Source organism: Phacochoerus africanus, chromosome 7 (assembly GCF_016906955.1).
Source record: "Phacochoerus africanus isolate WHEZ1 chromosome 7, ROS_Pafr_v1, whole genome shotgun sequence".
Taxonomy (NCBI): domain Eukaryota; kingdom Metazoa; phylum Chordata; class Mammalia; order Artiodactyla; family Suidae; genus Phacochoerus; species Phacochoerus africanus.
In genome coordinates this window covers 7046175-7073166 of record NC_062550.1, presented here as the reverse complement: position 1 = coordinate 7073166, position 26992 = coordinate 7046175, and the positions used below count along the sequence as shown (strand labels likewise).

The 26992-nt window shown below is 52.9% G+C and overlaps 1 protein-coding gene and 1 long non-coding RNA gene across 5 annotated transcripts; one reads left to right on the top strand and one right to left on the bottom strand.

Annotated features, from left to right (window-relative positions):
• The first annotated feature begins 323 nt into the window (after positions 1 to 323).
• Positions 324 to 26220, top strand: LOC125130610 (uncharacterized). Of its 3 annotated transcripts, none has more exons than XR_007135747.1 (6): positions 324 to 603; positions 9260 to 9363; positions 10065 to 10129; positions 15860 to 15955; positions 20105 to 20389; positions 23971 to 26220. It is a non-coding gene; the product is annotated as an uncharacterized LOC125130610 (long non-coding RNA). The 3 variants fall into 3 exon arrangements; XR_007135746.1 differs by lacking the exon at positions 324 to 603 and adding an exon at positions 789 to 1253; XR_007135745.1 differs by lacking the exon at positions 324 to 603 and having other exon boundaries at positions 8134 to 9363.
• Positions 11029 to 23494, bottom strand: TOB2 (transducer of ERBB2, 2). 2 transcript variants are annotated; one of them, XM_047786147.1, is made up of 2 exons: positions 22217 to 23494; positions 11029 to 14883 (listed from the first exon to the last, which is right to left on the bottom strand). In XM_047786147.1, exon 2 carries the CDS (start codon positions 14785 to 14787, stop codon positions 13738 to 13740), a length of 1050 nt encoding a protein of 349 aa, XP_047642103.1. In that variant the 5' UTR covers positions 14788 to 14883; positions 22217 to 23494; the 3' UTR covers positions 11029 to 13737. The 2 variants fall into 2 exon arrangements, with proteins under 2 accessions (XP_047642103.1, XP_047642102.1); XM_047786146.1 differs by having other exon boundaries at positions 22221 to 23493.
• Positions 26221 to 26992: the final 772 nt, after the last annotated feature.

Here is a 26992-nt window from a genome sequence, read left to right as displayed (position 1 = left end):
TTTTGTTTTGTTTTTTAGGGCTGCACATGCATCACGCTGGGATGGAATCAAAGCTGCAGTTGCAGGCCTACACCACAGCCACAATTCACGATATGAGCCATGTCTACCACCTACACCACAGCTTGCAGCAGCGCCCCATCCTTAACCCACTGAGCAAGGCCAGGGATCCAACCCACATCCTCTTGGATACTAGTCGGATTCGTTTCCGCTAAGCCACAACGGGAACTCCGGGAATCAGCATTGTTAAGCAGTCTCCCTGCGCCCTGATGATCTACTTTAGGGGCTTGGTGGGTACAGTATGGAAGCTCAAAACGCCATGACGAGGGGCAGGGAGGGAGCGTCTTTGCCATCAAGGTGGGATCTAGGGCTGGGGATGACCTCAGGTGACAGTTGCCCGAATCCTTCCCCTTTCCTAAGGATCAGGCAAGCCAGGCCTAGACACGGAGCTTCCTCAGACTACTCCGCAAAGGCGGGCCCAGGAGCAAGCGGCACTCGCTGCACCGGGTGCGCGTGCGGGCCGCACGGCCGGCCCTGCTGCCGCCTCCCCTCTGTGCCGGGGAGACAGACGCGGATATAAATAACAGCGAGGCCGGGCGGGAGGAAGTAAGTGCCAGCAGAGGCAGGAACCGCCGCCGGGGACGGGGGGGTGGGGGGTGGGCAGAGGCGCTCCGGCGGGGACCGGGCGGCGAGCGGCGGACGCAGGCGGGCCGGGGAGCTCCCTCGGGTGCCGGTGACCTTGGCAGGGGAAGCGGGGGCGCTTCCGGGCCCGAAGCCGGAGGTGCGACAACGGGCTGCAGAGGAGGCTGCGGGGCGCCTAGACCGGGCGCTGGGGAGCCAGCGAGGGGCGCGGAGCGGGAGAGTCCCCGCGGTGAGAGGCCTCAGCCCCTCCTCCGCCCGCCCGCTCCGGCCTCGGCAAGATCGTCACGCCGGCTCCGGGCCGCGGCGCTCGCAGATGCCGGCTGCCGGGGGCCCACAGCACTCGCGGGCCGGGCGGGCGCGGAGGGGGCTGCCCTGGCGTCAGGAGGACGGAAGAGCCTGGCTCTTCCCGGGAGAGGACGCGGCCAACGCCCCCCCCTCCCCGGCGCCCCGCTGACGTTGACGCCCGCGCCGCCCGTTACGTAACCCCTCCCTCCCCCTAGCGCTCCGCCGGCGTCGGGCGCCTGGGACAGGAGCGGCCAGGGCGTCGTCCGTCTGGGCGGCTTTGTGTGGCCCAGCATCCTTCTCTGATGCTTGGCGCCCCAGAGGAAACTGAGGTAGCTGTCCGACGGGGCACAGGGAGGCGGGTGTCCGCCGGGGCGGGGGTGACCGCCTTTCTGGGATCCTTGGGCCGCCAGGGGAGCGAGAGCCCAGGCTCTGCCTGGGGCCATGGCTTCTTCCCCCGAACAAAGGTTCCCTGCCTGGCCCTGACGTCTGGCTAAGGTGACTTCCACAGCTGCCTCTCCCATCCCAGTGCGTCAGGGCCCCCAGTATTGTGAGTTCTTAAGTCTGACAGTGAAGCCCAGTGGTGACTGATTCCGCTCTCTACCCCCTGGATGACCTTGGGTAAACTTCCTCTCTGAGCCTCTTTGTCCCCACCTATAAAATGGGACTGATCATGGACCCTCCTAATGTCTAGGGAAGAACCCCACATGTCAGCGCATGCGAAGTACTTAGCAAGGTAACTGAAATATCCTTAAACTCCACTCACCCCTCCTAGGACCTGGCACAGTTCAGAACCTGGGCCTGGCCCTGGGCTGATAGGTGGTGCCCTACTGGGCCAGTCAGCTCCCAGTGAACCTTGGGCTTTGCCCAGGGAACACGTGGTCCAGGTCAGCCCTGTGGAGCAGCCCACAGCTGCCCTGCCCAGCTGGCCTCACACAAGACCCCCCTGGGAGCCCCTGGGGGTGCCTCACTAACACCTGTTTAAGAGCAACTTAAAGAGCAGGCTTTGGGATGAGAGCGGTAGCTGCCCAGACCCCTGTGCTGCTGAGACATGGTGGGCGCCTTAGTCTCTTCATCTGCAAAATGAGGGTGATCACACTTGGCTCCCTCTGCAGGGATGAAATGAAATACCTCTATCCCTGCTCCCCTTTATCGGGCCTGGAGTGTTAGCCCAGGGCTTTATGTTCATTTTGCCTTTAAAACAGCAATTTGAGGTAGATTTGGTGTCCTTTTACAGTTAAGAAAACTAAGAGGTGGAGTATCTCCTCCAGGAAGGGTGATGGACTGTCCTGGTTTGCTCAGGGACAAAGGCACTTTCAACGGGGGAACTGGGAGTCCCTAGGCTGCTCACCTCCCAAGTGACAATGGCTTGAGTCCACAGTTGAGCAGTTGGGCTCCAGAGACCATGCACAGTAGCACCGACTCTATTTCCCTCCATCGGTGTTTGCTGAATGAATAAATGAATGCTTCGCTCCCCCAGCTGCCCCTAACCCTTGCTGAGCACCCTGGCTCGTGTATCAGGGTCTTGTCTGTTCTCCACCAGTAGAGTTCTGTGGGAAGCAAGCAAGGTCTCTGGGTTCCACTGCTGAGTGTCTAGTACCCCCTCAGCCCCTCCCTGGTTCCGCTCTGCCGGTGGTGTCTGCCCAATAGGCACTTATCCTTTTGCCCACGGTAGGTTCCCACGGGGAGAGCCACTGCGCCCTGATATCAGCTGGCCACTTTGCTTTGGAGCTCAGTTTCCTTACCTACAAAATGAGGGTGATAAAACCTGTCTTTGGGTAGCTGCTGGGGCTTCAGGGCAGTGTAGGTAAAGCTCCTGGCACCCAGGAGGCCCTCAGTGTATAAACATTATTATTGTTGCTCTAATGTAGTAATTATAGCAGACTGTTCCATCAAGGGCTTCCTCTGTGAGGGTAACTATCCTAAATGCTTTCCAAGGATTGAAACCCAAAGAAGTAGATACCATTTTTCAGGTGGAGTTCTTTGTCTCAGAAAGGCTGTGAACTGCCTAAGGCCACAGCAGCGAGGGGCCGGACCAGAGTTTAGAATCCAGGACTAGGGGCAGGGTTCTAATTCTTGGAGGGCTTAGCTCAAGGGATGGCAGCCGCAGGTGGTATGAGGCAACTAAGGCACAGGGTAGGAAGGGATTGCTGAGGTCCGCCCTCTGCCTGCCTTCTGGACAAGCTGGTCCTCTTCTTGCCCAAGGTGGCAGGTCTGGGTGTAAGAACCAGCCCTTTGCTCAAGCTGGGCTGCTCCCCCTCAGTTGGCCGGCTGCCCGAATCCTCTGCCAGCCACTGTTCCCTGTCGGCCAGCCAAGCCGTGAAGCAGTCCAGGACATTGTGTCCAGAGAGAGGGCCAAATGGGCTCCTTGCCCATGGCCAATGACCTCCTGCCTCGCCTCTCTGGGCCTCAGGCCAACCTGGCCTGTCCCCCGCCCTGGCACACCTCAGCTCATCCTGCCTCTGCGAGCTGTGCTGCAAAGGGGTGCCCGCTGCTCCAAACCACGCCCCCTCCCCAGAAGACAACCCCAGGTCCTCTGCTTGTCCCCAAATCCAGCCGGGCCAAGGTGAGAGGCCCCCTTGGGCAGAGAACTGACCACGTGGGGCCCCTTATGGAATGAGCTGGGCACAGCTCTGTCTCCCTACCATATGGCTGAGAAAGCTGAGCTACAGAGAGGCCGGGATTTGTGCAAAGCCACTCAGCCTCTGAGAGCCTTCAGAGAAGGAAGGGGGCTGCCTGGGGACTGGGGGTGCTCAGAGACCGGAGGAGCTGCCACCTGCTGAGAAGTGTCCCCCTTCACCCACCTTCTGTCCTGTGCTCACTGTGTTGCCCTGTTTTGTTTCCCCGGGGGGTATTTTTCTCAGTGTTTATCAGGCTTACTGTTTCTCCTGACCACTAGGATTTGAGCCTGGTGAGGGCAGGGACTTTGTCTTGTCCAATAGCTTTACTGAGGAATAATTGATAGTTGATAAGCTGCACATACTTAAAGATTATAATTTGATATGTTTTGATGTTTTATATGAAACCATCACCCCCTAAAATTCCCTTGCTCCTCTCTCTAATCCTTCCCTCTTGTCTCTTCCCCTCCCCCTCTCCTGTCCTCAAGCAACCACTAATCTGCTTTCTGTTGCTACACGATTAGTTGGCATTTTCTAGAATTTTCTTTAAATGGATTCAAACAGTGTGGTGTGTTTTTGTTTTTTATTTTTCTCTGTCTTCCACTCAGCATTAATATTTTGAGATTCAGGAGTTCCCTGGTGGCTTGATGGGTTACAAGGATCCAGCATTGTCACTGCTGTAATTCTGGTTGCTGCTGTGACTTGGGTCCGATGGAACTTCCACATGCCTCGGTATGGCCAAAATAAAATAAGTGAATATATATATAGAGAGAGATTCATTCATATATCAGTAGTTCATTTTTTATTGCTGAGTAGTATTCCATAGTGTGGATGTACTAGAATTTTTTTAATCATTCACCCCTTGAAGGACATTTCATTTGTTTACAGTTTAGGACTATTTAATAAAGCTGCTATGACCAGTTGTGTACAATTTTTTTTTTTCTTTTTAGGGTTGTGCCGGTGGCATATGGAAATTCCCAGGCTAGGGATCGAATTGGAGCTACTGCTGTCAGCCTACACCCCAGCCACAGTAACACTGGATCCAGGCTGCGTCTGTAACCTACCCTGAAGCTCGAGGTACTAAGTGAGGCCAGGGATGGAGCCCACATCCTCATGGATACTGGTTGGAATGATTTCCACTGAGCCACAGTGGAAACTCCCTTTCTTTTTTTTTTTTTTTTTTTAATGGCTACACCCGTGGCACATGGAAGTTCCTCCAAAGTGGTTGTACCATTTTAGATCCCACCAGCAGCATATAAAAGTTACTCATTCTTCCACATCTTCAGTAACCCTTGGTATTGTCAGTCTTTTTTTTTTTGGCTAAGCCTTGTGGCATATGGAAGTTCCCAGGCTAGGGGTTGAATCGAAGCTACAGCTGTCGGCCTCCACCATAGCCACAGCACCACCAGATCCCAGCCACATCTGTGACCTACATCACAGCTCACAGTAGTGCTGGATCCTTAACCCACTGAGCAAGGCCAGGGATTGAACCTGCATCCTCATGGACACTAGTCAGATTGGTGTCCACTGAGCCACGGTGGGAACTCCTGCTTTTTTTTTTTTTTTTAATGTGCTTATTTACCATCAGTATATCTTCTTTGAGAAGTGTCTATTCAAATCTTTTGCCCAGTTTTGTACTGGATTGTTTTCTTATAATTGAGGGTGTTTTTTTCCCTTTTTTCTTTTTGGCTGTGCCTGCAGTATGTGGAAGTTCCCAGGCCGGGGACTGAACTTGTACCACAGCAGCAACCCAAGCTGCTGCAGTGACAATGCTGGATCCTTATACGCTGCACCACAAGAGAATTCCTAAGGTTTTTTTTTTGTTTGTTTGTTTGCTTTTTGTCTTTTTTTTTTTTTGCCTTTTTTTGAGCCGCTCCTTTGGCATATGTAGGTTCCCAGGCTAGGGGTCTAATCGGAGCTGTAGCCACCGGCCTACGCCACAGCCACAGCAATGCAGGATCCAAGCCGAGTCTGCAACCTACACCACAGCTCGTGGCAACGCCAGATCCTTAACCCACTGAGCAAGGCCAGGGATCGAACCCGCAACTTCATGGTTCCTAGTTGGATTCGTTAACCACTGCGCCACGACAGGAACTCTCCTAAGGGTTTTTAAAATTGAGATATAACTGACTTTTTTTTTCTTTCCTTTTTTTGACATGCCCACTGCATGTGGAAGTTCCTGGGCCAAGGACTGAACCTGCCACACCATAGAAATAAGCCAGATCATTAATTACTGTGCTGCAGTGGGAACTCCCTAACTGACTTTTAACATTACATTAGTTTCAGATATAAAACATAATGACTTGATATTTGTATATACTATGAAATGGTACAATTGAGGGTGGGGTTTTTTTGGCTGCACCCCTGGCATATAGAAATTCCCAGGCGAGGGATCAAACCTGAGCTACAGCAGTGACTCAAGCCGCTGCAGTGACAATGCTGGATCCTTAACCCACTGCACCACAAGAGAACTCCAGAGTTTTTAAAGTTCTTCATAGATTCTGTATAAAATCTCTTTTTACAAAAACTGTATTTTGCTAACGTTTTCTCCCAGTTTGTAGCTTGCTTCTTATTCTCTTAACAGTGTCTAAGGGGAGTTTTTTATTTTTATAAAGTCCAATTTATCAGTCTTTTTTTTTTTTGGCTATGTCCACAGCATGTGGAGGTTCCTGGGCCAAGGATTGAAACTGTGCCACAGCAGTGACCCAACCCCAGCAGTGACAATGCCAGGTCCTTAACCCATGGAGCCACCAGGCGACTCCAGTCAGTCTTTTCTCTTATGGATCATTCTTTTGGAGTTAGATCTAAGAAATCTTGGCGTTTTCTGGTGGCTCCATGGGTTAAGGATCTGGACTTGTCGCTGCTGTGGCTTGAGTCACTGCTGTGGCATGGATTTGACTCCTGGCCTGGCAACTTCAACATGCCATAGGCTAGGCCAAAAAGAAAAAAAGGAAAGAAATCTTTGCATAACTTAAGATCAAAAAGACATCCTCCTCTTTTAAATATGTTATAGTTTTCATTTTACATTGCTGCCCTCTGGATAGCTCTGTGGCTTTTTGAAGGGGTCATGTGCACTTGCTGTGCCCATGGCTTTACCCCCTCACTCCGTCCCACCTCCCCACCGCCCTCAGGGAGCCCCTCTATGCTGAGTCCAGGTGTCCTTGCACCAGCCCACCCAGGGGTACTTGATATGTGTGCTGGGCCTTAACTCCTCACCCACGGGCTCTGTTGGCCCTCCCGAGGAGCCTTTCCGGCTTGGGAAGGAGCCTTTTCTCCCTGAGCCTCCTTCTGCCGTGGATCTGATCCGGCTGTTGAAGTAACGACCTGGCTCTGTCTGCCCCTCCACTCTTCTACCACTAGAAGTACCCCAGTCCTCCAGCAGGCTCAGGACCTGGCACAGAGGAGGGACCCTGGGAAGGTCTGTCAATTGAGGTATGAGAGATCGCTTGCTCGCTGCTCCTGGCAACAGAGAGCCTTGCCCACCTCATCTTGTGCCGCTGGCCTCTTGTTTACTGCTGGCCTTTCCATTCCCTGAGCCCACCATGCTTGTTCCTGTCTTGCCCTGGAGTGGCTGACCCCTCTGCTGCTCTCTCCGCTAATTCTCTTGTAATTCAGATCCCAGGTTGAAAGCCTGCTCCTTGGGAAGCTTCCCCTCCCCACCAACCACGAAATCTAAAGGGGCCACTTGGTGGGAGTTCCTGTCGTGGCTCAGCGGTAACCAACCCGACTAGTATCCATAGGACGCAAGTTCGATCCCTGGCCTCGCTCAGTGGTTTAAGGATCTGGCGTTGCTCTGAGCTGCAGTGTAGGTTGCAGACGCAGCTTGGATCCCGTGTTGCTGTGGCTGTGACGTAGATACATTTAGAATGGATAAGCAGGAGTTCCTGTCCTGGCTCAGTGGAAACGAATCTGACTAGTATCCATGAGGATGCAGATTCGATCCCTGGCCTCACTCAGTGGGTTAAGGATCCAGCATTGCTGTGGCTGTGGTGTAGGCCAGCGGCTACAGCACCAATTTGACCCCCAGCCTGGGAACCTCCATATACTGCGGGTGCGGCCCTAAACAGCCAAAAAAAAAAGGATAAGCAATGAGATCCTGCTGCATAGCACTGGGAACTCTATCCAATTACTTGTGATAGAACATGATAGAAGATAATATGAGAAAAAGAATGTATATGTGTAACAAGTACAGCAGAACTTGACAGGACATTGTAATTTAAAAAAAATTTTATAATGATTTTAATTTTTTTCCATTATGGCTGGTTTACAGTGTTCTGTCAATTTTCTACTATACAGCAAGGTGACCCAGTCACACATACATATATACATTCTTTTTTCTTACGTTATCATGCTCTGTCATAAGTGACTAAATTATAGTTCCCAGTTTTAATTTTTTTTTTTTCTTTTCAGGGCTGCGCGCATGGCATATGGAAGTTCCCAGGCTAGGGGTTGAATCAGAGCTATAGCTGCCGGCCTACACCACAGCCACAGCAACAGCAACACCTTAACCCACTGAGCAAGTCCAGGGATGGAACCTGCATCCTCATGGATACCAGCCGGTTTCGTTTCCACTGCGCCATGATGGGAACTCCTGATAACATTGTAAATCAACTATAATTAAAACATTTTAAAAACAAGATGGGTGAAAGACATTTGAGGTTACAGAGAGTCTGCAGCAGTGAGGCCCCAATTCCATCGCTGGCAGTGAAATCCCCCAAATTAAAACCCAGCAAATCAGCGGGTTCCTGCTGCCCAGGGGCCTGAAGACGTCCTTGTCCTTAGGCCCTGCCCACTCAGGACTTGACCAAACCAGCCAGACCTGGGAAAGGAGGGGGAGGGGAAGCGCATGCTCCTCCGCCCTGTGACTCACTCTGGGGGAGTGGCGGAGAAGGGATCAGACCCTGGCATCCCTTTGGCCCAAGGCTAGGCGCTGACTCGGGCCAACAGGGAGGAGCAGACCAGGGCTCTCCCACTGCCATGACTCACCCCCGCGCCACCGCGCATCTGCTCTCCAGGGAGCAACGCCCAGGAGGTTTCCAGACACATCGAGGGGGATCCGTGTATTTCACAGCACGCTGCCTCCCGCCCTGGCAGAGGGCAGACCCGGGGCCAGCAGAGTGTCTGCTCTAAGAATGGAGCTTCCTTTTCCGCCCCAGCCCGCCCCGCTCTTGGCGGCAGGGTTGGGTTTTGGCCTGTTTGCTGATGCAGAGAAGCGTGCTGGACTGGGTTGGCTGGTGGTGTCTGAGGTTGGATGATAATGGCCCTGATGATGAAATGATACTTGAAATGATATCTGGGCCAGCCACCGTGCTCAGCACTTTCCACTCACTATTTCATTTAATTTTCACGAGCAGGTGTAATTATCATTCCCATTTTAGAGTGAGGGAATTGAGGTGCCTGAGTAGGTGGGGTGCTTGCTTGAGGTCACCCAGATTGGGAGTGGCGGGGGTGGGACTGGAGTCCTTGTTTTCTCAAGGAGCAGAGTCCAGACTTCCCTGACGGGCACCCTCCTGATGTGTCCCCAGGAGGAGTCTGGCCTTGCTTTTCTCTATCCCTGGCTCTTCTTCGCCCCCAGACCTGGCTCCCAGGCCGCCTGTGTACACCTTTCCTGTGACTCTGTCCCACCTGTGCTCCCAGGGCAGGCAGTGGGTGCTCATGGAGGGTTTGTGAATGAACCTGTTATCCAAAGAACTCTGAGTTTACTAGAATGTTCTTTCCAGGTCCCCCACTGCACCGCTTCAGAGCCAGCGAGTTTTTGGTGAATAAATGGAGGCACGAACATAGGAACGAATCATTTCTGTGCCGGAGCCATGAAAATTTGGAGGTTTGTTCAAATCTGGAGTCTCCATTCTTTCAGCCGGAGGGGCTGGCGGGGAAAGCCATCTTGGCACCTGAGCTGGGCCCCCCCCAGGCCCGTCAGCTCCCTGCCACGTGCACAGGGAGTGGAAATGAGTGACTAGAGCCCCTACTGTGGCAAGACCTGTGCTAAGTGTTTTATTTATATTAACATAAATATGGGCTGCATTATTTTTGCTGTTGTTTTTCTTTTTTTGGCTGCCCCCAGGATGTGGAGTTCCCAAGCCAGGGATCAGATCTGAGTTGCAGTTGTGACCTACGCTGTAGCGGTGGCACTGCCAGATCCTTTAATCCTCTGCTACGCCAGAGATCTAACCTATGTCCTGTTGCTGCAGAGATGCCACCAATCCCATTGAGTCACAGCGGGAACTCCTGCATTAGTATTTTTATTTTGGTCTCATGCATGGCATGTGGTAGTTCCCAGGCCAGGGATCGAACTCGCTCCACGGCACTGACAGTGCCAGGCCTTAACCCCCTGAGCCATTGGGGAACTCCCTAACATAAATAGGAATGAGTGTGTGAGGGGCCCTGGGGTCCACAGGCCACTGGGCAGCCTCTGCACAGGGACACTGAGACAGGCTGGGCTTCTGAGGGCAGAGGAAAGGGAGACCTCTGGGAGTGGCATTATGGCCTGGGCATCCATGACTGGGGCCTCTCTCTCCCCAACAGGCTCTGTGGTGGGAGGTGGCCCATGGAGGGCACAACATCAAGGGCTTCTGGGACCTTGTGCAGAGGTGAGATATCTGGCCTGAGGCCCAATTCACACACTTGGGTGGAGAGGGATGGTGTTGGCCTGTGTGGAGGGCGAGGGGCCTGAGGAAACCCACCCCACTGATGGCCCAGAAGGGTTGCCTGCCCCCTGCCCCACCCTGGATGGAGGTGGCAAGACCAGCCCTCCCCACCACCCCCAGTGTCACCCTCCCATAGCCGTTACCAGAGTTACGTACACAGAAATTCACGCATGGGTCAAAATCTCAGCTTCCCACTTCCTAGTTTTATGAATGTAGCAGGTAATCTAACCTGAAGCCCACTTCTCAGTTGTACTGTGGAGATAATACCAGTGTCACCAGGGTGTCATGAGCGTCGAATAGGGATCAACAAATGCCTGATCGCCCTCTTTAGCCATGGGTCTCATGGGCCTGATATGCAGTACTGGGGCCGAGGGGCTGGGTCCGGGGAAGAGGGAGGAAGCCGCAGATGGCCACGCAGGGACCAGCTCCTCCCCTGCCCACTCGGGCAGGGCCCCTCGCCCCCGAAGCAGCTCCGAGCAACTGCCCGGGCAAGAGAAGGGCTGAGAATCTAAGCGCTAGGGTTTTGGACAGAACCTAGGCCAGCTCCTCTCATCCCTGCCCACTCATAAGGGTTTGGTGGTTTATGGTGGCCACATCCCAGCTGGAGAGCAGGCTGGAGGCCAACCCCTCCCTTGGCCTGAAGGGAGCTGGGGCAGTTCCCAAGGTGGAGAAGGACCTGACAGAGCAGGCACCCTGAGATGTAAAAAGGGGCCCGTGCCGCTCTGCCCATGCATGGGTCAGCTGAGGGTGACCGATTGCCGCCTGAAGCCCAAGGGGCTGGGTCACTCCCTCTCCCTCCCCCATGGGGTCCCAGGAAGAGAACAAGCATGGAGCACAGAAGGTTATTATATATCATGCTTTTAATACAAACTTAAAAAAATCTGGAACAATATAAACTGTACAGATTTGATCTTTTTGTTTTTAAACTAAATCTCTAAACACACCAATGCTTCATTCCAAAATATTGCACAACATTCTGAATACAAAACGCTTGATTGTATTCCTCCTTCACTAAAGAAAACGAGTTCATTACCCTGCTCCCCCAAGCTCCTCATCACGTTGCCTCAATGCCCCCCTGCCCATCCCTAGGGGTCAAACTAGACAGAGAATCCACAGCTCACCGCATTGAGAAAAATACATCATTCTGGACTAAAGTTTACATTCTTTACAAGACGATCCACCTTGTGGTTTGTTCCTGGGAAAGAAGGGTAGACAGGATGGGGAAAGGGGAAACGTAGGCTTTATTCTCCGCTTTTTTTATTTTAAAGTTTGTTTTTCCTGAAAAAATATCTTTGTTTCTCTCCTCTTTTTAAGAAAAAATCTTGAAAAGAAAAAAATTACGTTTTTTACGTTAGAAATATACATATATTATATATACCTCTTACATTTTACAAATGTAGCAAATTATTCAATACAAACGGACACCAAAAAATGTAAAAAATAAAAAAAAAAGTTTTCCTACGAAACCAGGTAAATTAGTGCAGATTTTTGTTTTTCTTAAAAAAAATAAAATTGAAGCAAAAACACCTAAGTTTGAGACAGACTGAAGTGGGCCCAAGGTCCCAGCACAGGAGTCATGCTCCTAAACACACATTTTTCTTTGTATTTCAAGACACTAAGGGGTCGGCCTCCCCCTCCCTGCATGTGGTGAGAAACAAGCCGAACAGGGCGTGGCAGGTGCCTGTGTGTTTGAGTGTGGGAGGAGGGGCTGGAAGGGGGCATAAGGCAACATCCAACCTTCCCAGAGAGCAGCCTGGGCCTGTCACCTGTGCGCGGGCTGAGGGCTAGGGAGAGGGTGGCCCAGGCTGGGCTGGCCCCTGAGAAGTCTAGGGGGACAGATGGTGCTGGGCCGGGGAGCTGGGTCATTGCCCTGCTCAGGGAGGTAGAGCTGGTGCCCACTGCAAGGAGAAGAGGCTGGCAGTGTCTGTCTGGGCTGGACCCACTGCCATAGCAGTTGCCCACTTGGGGTCACTGGGGAGGAGAAAGTGGGGTGCCAAGTGCTTTGGTACTTCCTGGTTATGGGGGCCCTGATGCCCTGGGCCCCACCTGCCAAAGCATCATGGCATCGAAGCTGGCCCACTAGAGTCGGGTCAGAGAAACAGCTTCTCTCCAGCAGAGGCGAGGAGCAAGGCTCTTCAACAATCTAAACACACCACCCGTGCCGGCCAAGCACCCGTCCAGCCCAGCCTGCTCAGGAGACCACTCCTTACAGCATCAGGGCCTAGTGGGGCTGGGCTGGGCAGTGATGGGGTGGCAAGAGGTACCAGAAGGTTCTTAAGCAGGCAGGGGAAGAAATGTACTAAAAGAACATCTACAGCTGAAAGACCAAAGTCTCAAGTCAAGGCTTAGAACTGCCAACCACAGGCACTGACCCAAAGTTCCCACCCCCCGCCCTGGGCTAAGCTCCCACAATGGGAGGGTCCAGGTCCAGGGGCTTCTCTTAGGTATCAGAGGCTGGGTATCCCGCAGCCCCGCACGACAACTTTTTTTTTTTTTTGGTCAAATACAAACAAAAGTGCAGATCCCTTGGCAGTGTGGAAACCAGTTCCTTCTGCAGTGCCTTCCCCTGGGAGTGTCTTAGGCTCAGCCAGGCTCCCCCTACCGTGTGAAGGACCCTACAAAAGGAGGGACAACCCACCCCCAGCCCATCCCCCAACCTCATACATAAACAGCACCTGCTGCAACGCGGAATCACATCCAGAGAGGATCCACATGGCTTGGAATCCTTTAACACAGGACAGCAAGCCACGCCCGCACTTACTCTCCCTCCCTACTCAGGCCCAGGAAAGAAGGGGCTGCACAGAGATGTGTGTGCGGACGGCTGGGACTCCGGGGCCCCGGTGATGCTCTGGGCCAGGTGGGGATGGTGGCGTGGGGCCAGGGGACAGAGATGAAAGGGATTACACCAGCCAGAGCACAGAATCAGCTCTAGGGGAGGGTGTCAGGTGGCCAGCTGACAGATCCCTAGGGCCCAGGCCTGAGAGGAAGCGGGGGCTGGAGTCAGGCCCATTTGGGTGGCAGGGCCGGAGGAGGCCTGCTGAGGTTGGATGGCGTAGAGAGGATGGCGGGGTCGTGGAGGCAGTGACACGGGTGGCCTCTCCCTGTTCTGAGGAGGGCCAGGCCCCAGCTGCAGGTCTTCCTTCCCTGTGAGCTTGGACACACCAACCGTACAGCAGGCGTGGGAAGGAGGGAGGGAGGGAGGGAGCAGCAATTCACATCTGGACCATTCTTAGCACAGGAAGCCACTAATTAAAGATGTTATATAGAAAACTACATGTAAAAAAGAAAACAAAACCAACAAACAAAAAAACCCAAACCAACCAAATAAATCAAAGGCAGGCAGGAAAACAGCAGGGGGCTGGGTTAGACACGGTGGTCGGTGCTTCAGGAGCCCCCGCCCACTCCATGCCTGGGCTGGATCTTGTTTCTAGAAGTTAGAGTAAGAGTGGAAATCTTTTTGTAAATTTTTCTTTTCCTCTTTTTTTGGCCTTTCCTTTCCTTTCTCTCTTCTGTGGTCTGGGGTGCTCCTGGCCCCGAGCGCAGGCGGGCGGTCAGTTGGCCAGCACGACAGGCTGGAATGGCTGGCTGGGATACTGCATGGTGTTAAGGTTGTAGCTGAGGCCTTCCACAAAGGGCGTCTTCTCCAGGAAGAGGCTGTTGGCACCACCTCCAAAGACCTGGGCCATGTCGAAGCTGCTGCTGTTGCAGGGGCCAGCCCCACTGCCCCCAAACGGGGCTGCGGTGCCACTGCCCTGGCCCTCTGCCCCATCAAAGAAGAGGCCAGGAGAGCCGTTGTACACGAACTCCTTGGCATTGGGCGAGAGCTGGGACTGAGGGGCTGGCTTGGTAGCGAGGAAGCTCAGGGACTGGAGAGACAGAGAGAGGCTCTTCTGCTTCAGCAGGTTGTGGGTGGGGGAGCGGGCCAGGCGAGGCTGCTGCTGCTGCTGCTGTTGCTGCTGCGGGGGCTGCGGGCCGCCTGCCCCCCCACTGGCCACCCCTCCGCCCCCTGCCCCCCCACCCCCCTTCTTCATTTTTGTGGAGCCAAACTTGGTGGCGGCGAAGGAGGCAGTGGTGAAAGTGATGGGCTGGGCGGAGCGGGGGATGAAGGTGGGGCTGGGGGACTGGCCAAAGGATGGGGACGGCGAGTTGGACAGGGAGCTGTCCTGGCTGCCGATGGGCACGAACACCTGGGCGTCAGGGTTGAAGCTGCTCTTGATCTCCTTGTCCAGCTCTGGGGCCACACAGCCCTCGCTGTCATCCAGGTACAGCACTTTCACAGCCCCTTTCTCACCAATCTGGTAGGACACCTCGAAAGGGTCGATCCAGACGCTCAGCTCCTCGGGCACGTTGGCCCGCACGTCCTCCACTGCCAGGCCACTCCGCTTGGCGGCCAGCTCCACCACGGGGTCCACTATCTCCCCAATGTGGACACAGCGGAAGCCAGAGCCCTTCAGTGGCTTGTCAGGGTACCAGTGGCCTTCATATTTCTTTTTCAAGAGCCGCTCTAGCTCCTCACCAAACAGGTCTGCCCGGCGCCGGGGCAGCTTGTTGTACAGGTAGGAGATGATGAAATTCAGGGCCACTTTGATCTCCAGCTGCATGGTCCTGTCTTCGGCAGAGAATCAGCGCAGGCACGTGCACAAGCCAAGGGCGATGGCGGAGAATGTCAGGCGGGCAGCCTCGGGGTTCAGACGCCTCTGAGAAATGAGAAAGAAAGGCTTCGTGAGTAGAAAGAGCGAGATAGCTGGGGGTGGGGGGTGCAGAATCGGTGGCCCAGGACAGACAGAAAAGGACCAGCGCTGGGTCACAGAGACCCAGGGGCTCATTTCTGCTCCACCAGTGCCAGGCTCATGTGTGTGACTGTGGGCAAGTCACTTTTTTCTCTGAGCCTTGGTTTCATCAATGTCAGGAGACCGTGAGGAAGATGAAGTTAGTTCAGGGATGTGAACCACCTCACACTGTACCTGGAATTTCAGTAGGCACTTGTGAAAAGGGATACAGGTCACTGAACAGGAAGCAGCACTGCCAACCTTGCACCTTGTACGGAGGCTGGGAGTCTGGTCACATCCAATTTGTTATCCTGGGCTCACAGGGCGTGTATGCAGAACAGTGACCAGGCATGCATTGCCAGCCAGCCAGCCAGCCTCCAAGAATGGAGACTGGAGCATGATCCCCAGGAAAAAGTCAAGACATGTCACAACCAGAGGGATGGGACTGCTGACAGGGGTGGGGTGGAGGGGCTGCTTCAGGGGAGAGCAGAGGAAAAGAGAGGGACGTGGTCCCTGTCGGCCAGCAAGGCGGTAAGAGGAGCCCTGGCATGGCCTGAGGGAATCTCTGTGGTTTCTGGCTGGTGTGGGTGATGCGGGGGGCAGAGAGAAGAAATTTTCCATCACCCTAGAGCCTCCAGCTCCAGACCCATCATCACTCAGGCTCCCAGGGACTGTCTGACCACCTGTCCTTGGCTGCAGACCAGATTTATCAAGTGTTTGGAGATCCCTGGAGAGAAGGCAGCCCAAGATAAACAGTCAGATTGTTATTTTGGGATTCTCGCACAGCCAGATCCCACAGAGGTCAAAAAGGTTTATTCCCAAGGTCTGGGCCAGCCTCATGTCTCAGGAAGATGATCTGTGAGGTCCTGAGAGCCAGTGATCCTAATCTTACTTTCTCCAAAAGGGCAGGATCCAGGCTCATGCTGTGGGAGAACTAAACTGAAGAGGGCCATCTTCAAGGACCAAGGGAACCGGAACATGTTTCTAACTGGAACTCTGGGTGAGTCTACGCTGCTGCACTCAGCACAGGGAGGAGACTGACCCCGGATCTGTCACAGGCATCTTCTGTCTTGTGATAGACCTGGAACTGGATTTTTTTTTTTTTTTCGTCTTTTTGCCATTTTCTTGGGCCGCTCTCACGGCATATGGAGGTTCCCAGGCTAGGGGTTGAATCGGAGCTGTAGCCACCAGCCTATGCCGAGCCACAGCAACGCTGGATCCGAGCCGCGTCTGCAACCTACACCACAGCTCACGGCAATGCCAGATCGTTAACCCACTGAGCAAGGGCAAGGATCGAACCCGCAACCTCATGGTTCCTAGTCGGGTTTGTTAACCACTGCGCCACGACGGGAACTCCTGGAACTGGATTTTGATTAAAATCCTCTCTGGGTCCACAAAGAAGGAAAAAAAAAAAAAAAAGTTCCCGTCGTGGCACAGCAGAAATGAATCCAAATACAAACCATGAGGTTGCAGGTTCAATCCCTGGCCTCGCTCAGTGGGTTAAGGATCCGGCGTTGCCGTGAGTTGTGGTGTGGGTCGCAGACGCAGCTCGGATCCAGTGTTGCTGTGGCTGTGTCGTACATGGGACAGCAGCTGTAGCTCCGATTAACCCCCTAGCCTGGGAACCTCCATATGCTGCGGGAGCAGCCCTAAAAAAGCAAAAAAAAAAAAAACAAAAAAAACAAAAACAAACAAACAAACCAAAACCAAAAAAACACCACCCCTCTGGGTCCAGCACAGAGTATCCAGGTGCTAATCTAGGCTTGAAGATTTTTTTTTTTTTTTTTTGGCTATGCTACAGCATATGGAGTTTCCAGGCCAGGGGTCAGATCCAAGCTGCAGTTACAACCTACGCTACAGCTGCAGCAACACCAGACCCTTAACCCACTGTGCTGGGCCAGGGATCAATCATACATCCCAGTGTTCCAGAGACGCCACTGATCCCATTGCACCACAGCGGGAACACCTAGGCTTGCAGATTTTGAGCTTTCTGAATACCTGCCCCAACTCACTGTGCTGTAATTCTCAGGCCATGCGCCAGGGCTGCCAGGGGCATTTTAAGGGCTGAATCTTCAGGCAAAGCTCTGTGGGATGAGTATCAGAGAAAACGCACCGGGTCAGTCTGGAGAATCTGATACTGGCTAGGTCCAGTCCCACCCTCATTTTCAGGTCTGAGTAGACAGAGGGTCACATGGGGTGTCAAAAGAAGTGCCATGAGCATGGCCTCTCAAAAGCCTCTACAGGGAGGCTCAGGATTCCGGACACCTTTGTCTCCCTCCATCTCAGCCTCCAACAGAGACTTAATCTCCACATGTATACAAATGTCTAGTCATGGACTCCACAGATCAATTCCAGGGTCCTTCTAGGTTCGAAGAGAAGCAGAATGGTAAAGTTAAGGAGCTTTCTGGGGTTTTTTTTGGCAGCACTCACGGCACGTGGAAGTTCCCAGGCTAGGGACTGAACCCAAGCCAAGGCAATGATAATACTGCTCCTTTAACTGCTAGGCCATCGGGGAACTCCCAGGGGCTTTCTGTTCATGGGTGCTGGGTTCATGGACAGATGCAAATCAGCCAGCAGGACTATGAGCCTCCCCTCAGAATGGAGGTCTGTAGGGGCCACAGTGGCCCACTACAGGTGTCCTACACAGAGGAGACCAAAAAGTTGTGAAGAAAGTTGGCACTGGTTCCCAAGAATGGGCCTGGACTTCAAGTGACACTTGAACACAACATGAAACGTCTCAAGGCACCTCATGGCCTCTTGGTAGTTCCACGCAGTCCAAAGGGCTCCTCGGCCTTGCTGTGCCTTCTCAAACTTTGCTGCATAACTGCCTTCCAAGTTCACCTCCCCTGAAGAGTTCAGGGAAGCATGTTAAACGCAGGACAAAGTCATTAGGAAATAAGCCTCCCAGCCCAAAATACAATAGAATGACTCTCATCAGCCCTGCCCAGCTAACCATTTTCTGCAACCTAAGCAACTAAAGCTGCACACCAGTTTATACCTCAGTGATGCTGCTGCACAAATGAGGAAGTATATAGAGAATGCCACCTTCGCTTCTTTAACTGGGGAACAGGCCAGGCCAGATGGCTGTGGGGTGGCACCTTACAAAAAGGCCGGACAACTAGAATGAGATTTTCTGCTCTATCAGCTCAGGCTCTAATTTTGACTTCAAGAAGCTTACGGAACAGAGGATTAAAGCACTGGTGCTGGCTTGTCTTTAACTAAAGGTGGGAAAGACCATTCAGATCAGTTTCTTCACTTTTTTTAAGGCTACGAACAAATTCTAGAGCTTATATATTAAATATTCATGGAATGTGGTGAAACAGAAAGCTTCAATAAAAAGTAGGTTGTTTTTTTTTTTTTGTCTTTTTAGGGTTGCACCTGTGGCATATGAAGGTTCCCAGGCAAGGGGTTGAATTGGAGCTGTAGCCACCAGCTACAGCAACACCAGATCCAAGCCGAGTCTGGGACCGACATCACAGGTCATGGCAACGCTGGGTCCTTAACCCACTGAGCGAGGCCAGGTATCAAACCTGTGTCCTCATGGATACTAGTCATATTTGTTTCCATTGAACCATGATGGGAACTCCAAGGAACAAGCAGATTTGAGTTAGGACACAGGAGAGGATTCTAAGACCTTTTCAGCCCTGACCCAGGCACAAAAGGCCAGGAAGGTGGCAAAAAGAAAAAGGAGAAAATAAAACAGAACAAAAGGCTAAGTGCTCAACAACAGCAGAATGTTGTCAAGGTATTATTATGTTAAATATATGTAAACATATTAAAAAGTTGCAAATGAGAGTAAAATTATATCTGCCTTTTTTTGGGGGCGGGGAGGGGCTTCTCAGGGCTGCTGCACCTGCGACATATGGAAGTTCCCAGGCTAGGGGTCAAATCAGACCTGCAGCCACAGCCACAGCTGAGCTGCGTCTATGACCTACACCATAGTTCACAGCAACACAGGATCCTTAACCCACTGAGCGAAGCCAGGGATCAAACCTGCATCCTCATGGATATTACTTAGGTTTGTTTCTGCAGAGCCACAATGGAAACTCCTCTATCTGCTTTTATTTAGAATCTTATCCTCCTTTACTTGTTTTATTTCCAGCAACAAAGTTAATCCCAGATTCAGATTCTTGTGTTGACCTGTGTGTTAGAGAGTAAGTGCTTAAGAGACTGTCAAAAAGAGAGGAAGAAAGAAGCTGGAAGGTGCTGCATGTCAATGACATGGTAATGGAGATTCCAGGTAACTTCTGAGAAAAATAGGAAGGAAAGTCTCTAACATGAGAAAGTTATGTTTTAAAGGGGGAAAAGGAGTTCCCGTGTTTCTCAGCAGGTTAAGGACCTGGTTGTGCTGCTGTGGCACAGGTCTGACCTCTGGCCCAGGAACTTCTGCACACTGGGAGAGCAGCCAAAAACAAAAATGGAGGGAGTTCCCACTATGGCTCAGTGGTAACCAACCGGACTAGTATCCATGAGGATGCGGTTCGTTCCCTAGCCTCGCTCAGTGAGTTAAGGATCTGGTGTTGCTGTGAGGTGGGGCCTGGGCCGGCAGCTGTAGCTCCCATTCACCCCTAGCCTGGGATCTTCCCTATGCTGGGAGTGCGGCCCTAAAAAGACAAAAACAGAAACAAAAATAGAGAAAGGAGGGATAATGGTGAGGGAGTCCTCTGGGCTCCCAAAGTCTGAGTACCTGTAAAATAATCAAGCACCTCAAGTTTTAACACCCGATTACCCTACAATCAAGCACTACCACCAGTGAGTGTGGAAAAAAGGGGTCAAGGGGTTTCCGATGTGGAGCAGCGGAAACGAATCCAACTAGTAACTACAAGGTTGCAGGTTTGATCCCTGGCCTCAATTAGTGGGTTAAGGATTACGCCGTGGCGTAAGCCGGCTGATTTGACCCCTAGCCTGGCAACTTCCAAATGCCGAGGGTGAGGCCTAAAAAGCAGGGGAGGAGTTAAGGTCCTCAATTTTGACAAGACTAGTAGGTGTCACAGACCGGTTCTGGGGAGCAAGAGACCGGGAATGGCCTCATCCCACCACAAGGGTCCCAAAGGCAAGGCGGTGGCCCGTTGGAGGCGGAGGCTCAGACGGGCGGGGTAAGGCTGAAAGGCTTCCAGGATTTGTGCTGACTACACCACCCCGCCCACAGTCTCACACCATCTCCCTGAACATGGACTGCGAAAGCCCAAGTATGGCTACAAGGCTTCTTGCTACAAAAAGGGCCCTCTCCAAGGCACTTCGGTTCCTCTAAAGCCAGGAAGACCAGACTGAGCCCCAACGTAGGAGAGGGCGGCGGCAAAGGCGCGCTCTGCGCTCTGGGAATTGCAGTCTTCAGACACTTAACACTCAGGTTGAAGCATATGACCTACTTTGTGGGCACACTACACTTCCCAGCGTACTTTGCGAAGACTCAGCCGGGAGCTACGCATGCCCGGTAAGGGGAGCTGGCGGAGGGTCGGAGAACCAGGAAAAGTTTCCGATGCACATGCGCGCTGTGGCATAGGGCGCCCCCTCCCCCACCCACCTCCTAATACATTTTATATAAATTCTACTCAACAGGCCTACTCCCCTTACGGTATCGCCCCACCAATATCCCTGTCTCGGCTTCTTGAAAAACTCAACTTTCCTTTCCTCCTCTTTCTTCATGGCTGCTGATTTAAGATCTGCTTCTAGTGAGTTTTTCCTGGGTGAAGGCGGTAAACTGGGATAGATAGACTCACATTCCTCCCCCTCCCCAGCCCCAAACCCCGCCGCTTCATCTGTATTCTTTGGGCTGAGTGGTCTCCTTTTGGAGTTGCTGCAGGGACGGTGTATTCAAAGAAAAAAGAGCCTTTTCATTCACTGCCCAGCAGGCTCGGCTGCTGCACCCTCACAGCCAGGAAAGGAAAGGCAGGAATTAAACCCAGTTCTCCCATCCTCTCAGCCGAAGAAACTCCCAGTTTTAAGCTACGGGGAGGCACTGGGCCGAAAATCAGGCCCCGATGCCAGCAGGGCCGAAGTCTTACCCCCCTTCCAATCCAAGTCCGAGTAACCAGACCTGGCAAGGTAATGGGAAAAGGTTCCCGGGCAGGGAAGGAAAAATTGTACATCTGATACCTGAACTACATCTTCTAATACTTAAAGTTGTTTGTCAGACTCCTCCTATTGCAAGGCCTTCTCTATGACCAGACTTACCAGATCCTCGCAAAGCTCCCCTGCTGGGTGTTAAACCTCCCTAATCCTTCCTCCCACGCTAGCTTCTTTCCACCTCTGCTCAAGAGGGGGATGGGGGCAGGCACCCAAGAAAGCAATAGGGGTGTTTTCCTGCTGTTAAATCAAAGATGAGGGACCCACTCCCAGCGTAGTGTGGGTAGGAAAGATAAAAAATGGTTAAGATACTGAGCAGACGCCGCCTGGAACCCCGTTGGGCTAGCCCCTGAGTTGACGCCCGCTGTGTGGGGTTCTGGTTTCTCTAGGGGGTGGGAAAGGTCTGCCAGCTGCCCCTCCTCTCTCTGCTCCCTCCTTCCTCTCCCTTTCTGGTCAAGGGCACAGTCCATCTTCTGGACAAGAGGGGAAGGAGCTTAGGAATAGGGAGCTTTCTCCTAGGCACCTCACCAGGATCAACCAGAATCCACTCGTTGATACTGCTTAAGGGTACTTTTTTTTCTGCCCAGTTTTCCTTGAAAACATTAACGAGGATAAAAAGCTCAAGAAGAAATGGTGAATTCAGGCTGGGCAGCCAGAGGACAGTCCTGACCGGTTCAAAAGGGGGGTGTTCACCCTCCATTCCTCAGGCTCCACAGGGCCAAAAATAAACCCTATTAATTATTACCACCCCATTCCTCGCACCGGAGAAAAGAAGGAGAAAAACAGGGCCTGGATCCTCTTCCTTCCTCTGATTTATTTAATGGTGGTGGGAGTTATTTTTCAGGGGGAACAAGGAAAATCTAGCGACTCCCTAGGCTATGAAGAACGGAGGGAGGCGGAGGAGGGAGGGAATGCACCCCACCCAGGAGGTGGCCACACTTGGAACAGGGGGAGACGGGGACTCTGGGATACCCCAGGATGAGAGCGACGTGAAAGGAAAGAGTTGCACAGGGCAAGGGGGGGGGGGGTTCCAGAGGGAGGTGGGAAGAGAAAGGAAAATGTTGATCAGGTGTAAGGGGGGGTGCGACCGCAACGTGGAGTGTCCAGCAAAAAGAGCTGGAGTGGGGCGAGGGTGGGGAAAGGCATCCGGCCTATTGGGTCTCGGGGCCCCCCCCGCCCGCAAGGTCCTACTCACTCACTCGGGTCTCCGCGGTGGCGGGGCGGTGTGCCGGCCGCGGGGCGGCTTCTCCCTCCAGGGTGGTCCTGGGCGCGGGGCGGAGGTCACTCTCCCTTCTCTCCCGGGCGCCGCCCGGCCGGGGGCCAAGGTGTCTTTTTCTTCGTTGAGGGTTGGGGGACGATTGAGGGGGCTTATGGGTTTTGATTCTCAATAATTCTTTCTGCTTTTTGGAGGTCGGGCTCGGCGGCTAGGGACGGAGGGCGGGCGGGCCGGCCGGCGGCGACGAACCGCGGATGGCGGACTCGAGGGTGGTTCGTGTCGCGGGGCGGAGTACGGTCTGGGCTGTGGCCGGCGAATTGGTCTTGCCCTTCTGGCCTCGCGTTTCCCGAGCCACTCGCTCCTCCCCACCAAGAACCCGCTCCTTCCCGCGCCCCGGCCCGAAGTGAGCAAAGTCAATGAAAAGTTTCACCCTTAGCAACCCTGCGCACGGATCCGCCTTCCCCACCCCTGCGTGATGCGTCCCTCCGCCCTGCAGGGGCGGGGCCGGGCGCCGGGCCGGGACTACTTCCCAGCCAGCAGGCAGCTTAACCCCTGGAGGCGCGCGGTTCCTAGTCCTACGCGTGGGTGGCCGGTCACCCTCCTCACTCAGATCCTGGCTCAAATATCAGCAAGGCTGCCTCTGACCGCCCTGTGTAACGCGGTCCGCCTCCCCTTCCCATCATCGTAGTTATTTTCTTCATGCCCAAACCGCTCAAATTGACCTCATTGTGTAAAGTGTTTCCCTATGCAGACAGCAAGCTTGCGAGGGTAGGGTCCCGGTTTGGGACCCGGCTGCTCACTTTAGGTGTGCTGGATGAATGGGTGTCCAAGAGAAGGGGACGTCCCCGCTGTGTCTTCAGCCCTGCACCTGCCCTGGCGCCGACGGTTCGTATGCTTTCCCGAACCATCCCGCAGGCCACCTCGGCGAATCCCTTCAGCTCGGCGCGTCTGACAGTCCGACTTTCCCCACAGCACTCGCACCACACCAGTAAAATCTCTTCGCGGTTGGGGAGCTCAGGGGACTACTGAAGTTCTGGACAGATTTTGGACCTTTATCAACTCCAGCTGTCCCGAATCTTCCAAGAGCCTCGTGCCTCATTTGGGGACGACGCCTAACGTCGAGGGGAGTGCGAGGGAGAAACCGGGGCTTGGGCACGCAAAACGGGAGTAAGAAGGGGCGAGGAGGATGGGGGCGCAGGAAAAAGAGCCAAGCGATACATTAACCTTCCACTCGCGGCCTCTGGCGCGGGCTAACCTCACCGCGGGGACCCGGCCAGCGCGCTCTGCGCAGACGCGCGAGCGCGTCCTCCGCCTGCTGCAGGCGGAGCTCCGGCGTCAGAGGACGCCCCTTTTGGTTCTTCCCAGTCGTCGAACCCCCCCCCCCCAAAAGGGGTTACTGGAGCCTCATATCTTTCAGTAACAGCCTTCGCCGGCGTCCTAGGGCGCCTGTCTATGCCAGATGCCCCAGGCTTGCGCAGCAGACGGTCCCTTGAGTCAGATTCGCACTTACGTCCCTTGCCCCTGCTACGGCCAAGGGGGGCCACTCGGCTACTTTGTCACTGTGAGGGGCGCGGAGTTGGGGGTGGGGAGGCCTGTGCCGAGTGAGGTCACAGGCACGGTAGACTGCCAGGTGAAGCCCAGGGCCACTGGGAGCTTTCGCCTTAAGTCTTATTCCCATCCCTTCTTTAATCGCCCATTCCCTAACTCTCTCTCACACTTTATTCTCATTCTAGATGGTTCCGGCCCAACGGCAGTCGCCGAACCCACGTGGGGTGGCGAGATCCAAAAGTTTCCAGACACGGTTTGCAGTTCTTTTTTCCTTGATCACTTTTTTTGGCAAGGACAGACGGCAATGGTAGCGTAGGGGTTTAATGCGCTTCTCCTGACTGCAGCGGAGAAACGCTGGACTGGAGGGCAAACTCCAAGGGGACAGGAAGGGGGAGGGAGCCTGGGCCGGAGCGTCCCCATCCCCCACACCCCGAGCGCTTTATCCCCTGGGGCACCTCCAGGGACTACTTGCTTGTGCGTCAGCAAGTGGCAGAGCGTCACTTACACGCCCCCACCGCCTTGCCCCTCTCCATCCCTCCCCTTTTTTTCCTCCTCCTCCACCTCCCTCTCCTCCCTTCCCCTCTCCTCTCCTCGCGAGTCGCAACCCTGCGAGATCTGGCTCGCTGCTCCCTGGTGCTGAAGCGCTAAAAATATAACCAGTATGTTAGCAACAGCCTTCCCATTGGTCGGGGACAGGGAGCGGCGACATCTGATTGGATGTTCGATCCAACCTTTTAGGACTGGGAGGCGGGGGCGTGGAGCCATGGAGGTCTTGGGGGAAGTGCGTTTGCGCATTGGGGCGCTGCAAGGGATACTGGTATTTGTAGTTATTTACTAGAGGCAGCCTTAGAAGTAGGTGGGTTTGAATCCCAATTCCGCCACCAACCGGGTTATCTTGATTGAAAGGCACAAATTCTCTTTATACCGTCAGACCTGTCCTCTCGTCCTTAAAATGGAGATCGAGATCCTGTGGGGATTAGATATGATACTGTATGTAAAGCTTGGCTCAAATAGTTGCTGTTCTTAATTTAAAGGTCACCGTTCTGGCCAGCTTGCATCCTTCCCTTACTGTGCTCTTCAGTGTGTATACCCCAAAAGGAAACCTTACAAGACAGCATGAGAAAGTTGAGGGTGTATCACACGGGAAGGAGGGATGGAGTCCATATAAGCAGATAAAGTGTAGCGTCTCCTTCCATTAAGTGCAGGCTGAGGGAAGGCAGACTGAATCCCTGGAAGGAAGGCGTTGAATTTTTGCCCGTTCCTGCATTTATCTCCCCTGCAGTGCTGGAAACACACCAACGTTGGGCAAAGAAACCCAAACTGAGAAATCCAGCCTCTTTGGCAAAGAAGAGCTCTGGGTAAAGGGTTAGTATATAAGTAGGAAAAAAATAAAGTAGAGGGGAAGAAGACAATCACCATTCTTAATTGCTGATGTCTCCATTTACCATGTGGTAAGGAGGACATTTTTCTCTCCCCCGTCGTATGATTTCATCTTGCCAGGGCTTAATTATGAGCTGAATTCCTACTCAGGCATTCCCGGGTCCTCTCCCACTTTGAATAATCATACGTTGAAAAGCACACACCTTGTTTTCAAAACGGTGAGCTTCAAAAGGAAGCATGTCCATGGAGAGGGTGGAGGCAACTCCCCTGTCTGAGAGTAAGCAAGTTATGCCAGATGTTTTGTTGTGACAAGTTAGGCTGGTCATAATTAGCCCCAATTAACTCTCAGGGGGGTGAGTCACTCCTTCATACACATGTAGTGTGAGAGATTTTGTAGTTTCTTTTCAGTTATCCGAGAAAATACTCAGTTTGATTCTTCAGATCCACTGCTCCAACTGGGCAGGAGCAAAGACAGCCACAACAGAAATTGGCTTTGGAGAAAAGTGATTGGAGGGATGCTGAGGGCAAATAATTTGCTATTTATTGACCTGATATGAGTGAACTCTTATAAAAGAGACAAGTGAACAAACCTGTCTTTAGCTAAAGCACTGAAACTACAGTGTGCAAAGAAAGCATCGGTTTAGCCTTGATGGTGGCAGACAGGCCACTTGTTGATAAGGAATTGATTAACTGGGAAAAGATGGGAACTGGAGTCTTTTTTTTAGGCAGGAAAATTCCAACCAAGGCAAAGAATCTTTCACCTTTATGTCCTTTGTTCAAATTGTTAAAAAGTTACAGGTCAGAATATAGTGACATAGAATCTCTTGGAAATTTACTCATTTCAACTTGACTTCCTGGGAAGTTAATTTTCCTAATTCAGAAGCTGCTGAATGGCAGGCCAAGGTCCATATCTGGTGGATGTATTGCCTTGGCATATACTGACACTGTCAAAAATTTTTTTTTGGCCACACTCAAGGCATGCAGGGATCAAACCGACACCATAGCTGTGACCAGGGCCACACCGTGACAATGCTGGATCCTTAACCCAGTGAACCACGAGGGAACACCAATACATTAAAATTTAAAGAAGGAATTGACATTTAAAAATTGGGAGATTGTGTGGAGTTCCCATCGTGGCGCAGCGGAAACGAATCCAACTAGGAATCGTGAGGTTGCGGGCTTTGATCCCTGGCCTCGCTCAGTGGGTTAGGGATCTGGCGATTCATTTCGGTGAGCTGTGGTGTAGGTTGTAGATGTGGCTTGGATCTGGCGTTGCTGTGGCTCTGGTGTAGGCTGGCAGCTATAGCTCCAATTAGACCCCTGGCCTCAGAATCAGCATTTTTAAGGCAGATGTGGCCCTAAAAAGACAAAAAGATAAAAAATAAAAATTGGAAGATTGTGCAAAAATATCTTAATTTGCCACTTGTCCTAAATTTAAAAGATCTGGTGGAATTCCACTATGGCTCTGCGGTAATGAACCTGACTACTATCCATGAGGATGTGGGTTCAATCCCTGGCCCTGCTCAGTGGGTTAAGGATCAGGTGTTGTGGTGAGCTGTGGTGTAGGTTGCAGACAAGGCTTGGATCTGGAATCTGGTATTCATGGGGCTGTGGTGTAGAGCCAGTGGCTACAGCTCTTATTGGACCCCTCCCCTGGCCTGGGAACTTCCATATGCTGCAGGTATGGCCCTAAAAAGACCCTCCCCCCTCAAAAAAAATCTGCTAACACTGGGCATTCAAGCTGGCAATTATCTGGAGTTGAATAGCAGCTGGTTACCTTTGCATTCTGTTTCCCTTGTCCCTACCACTCTGTATGGTCCCCCAGAC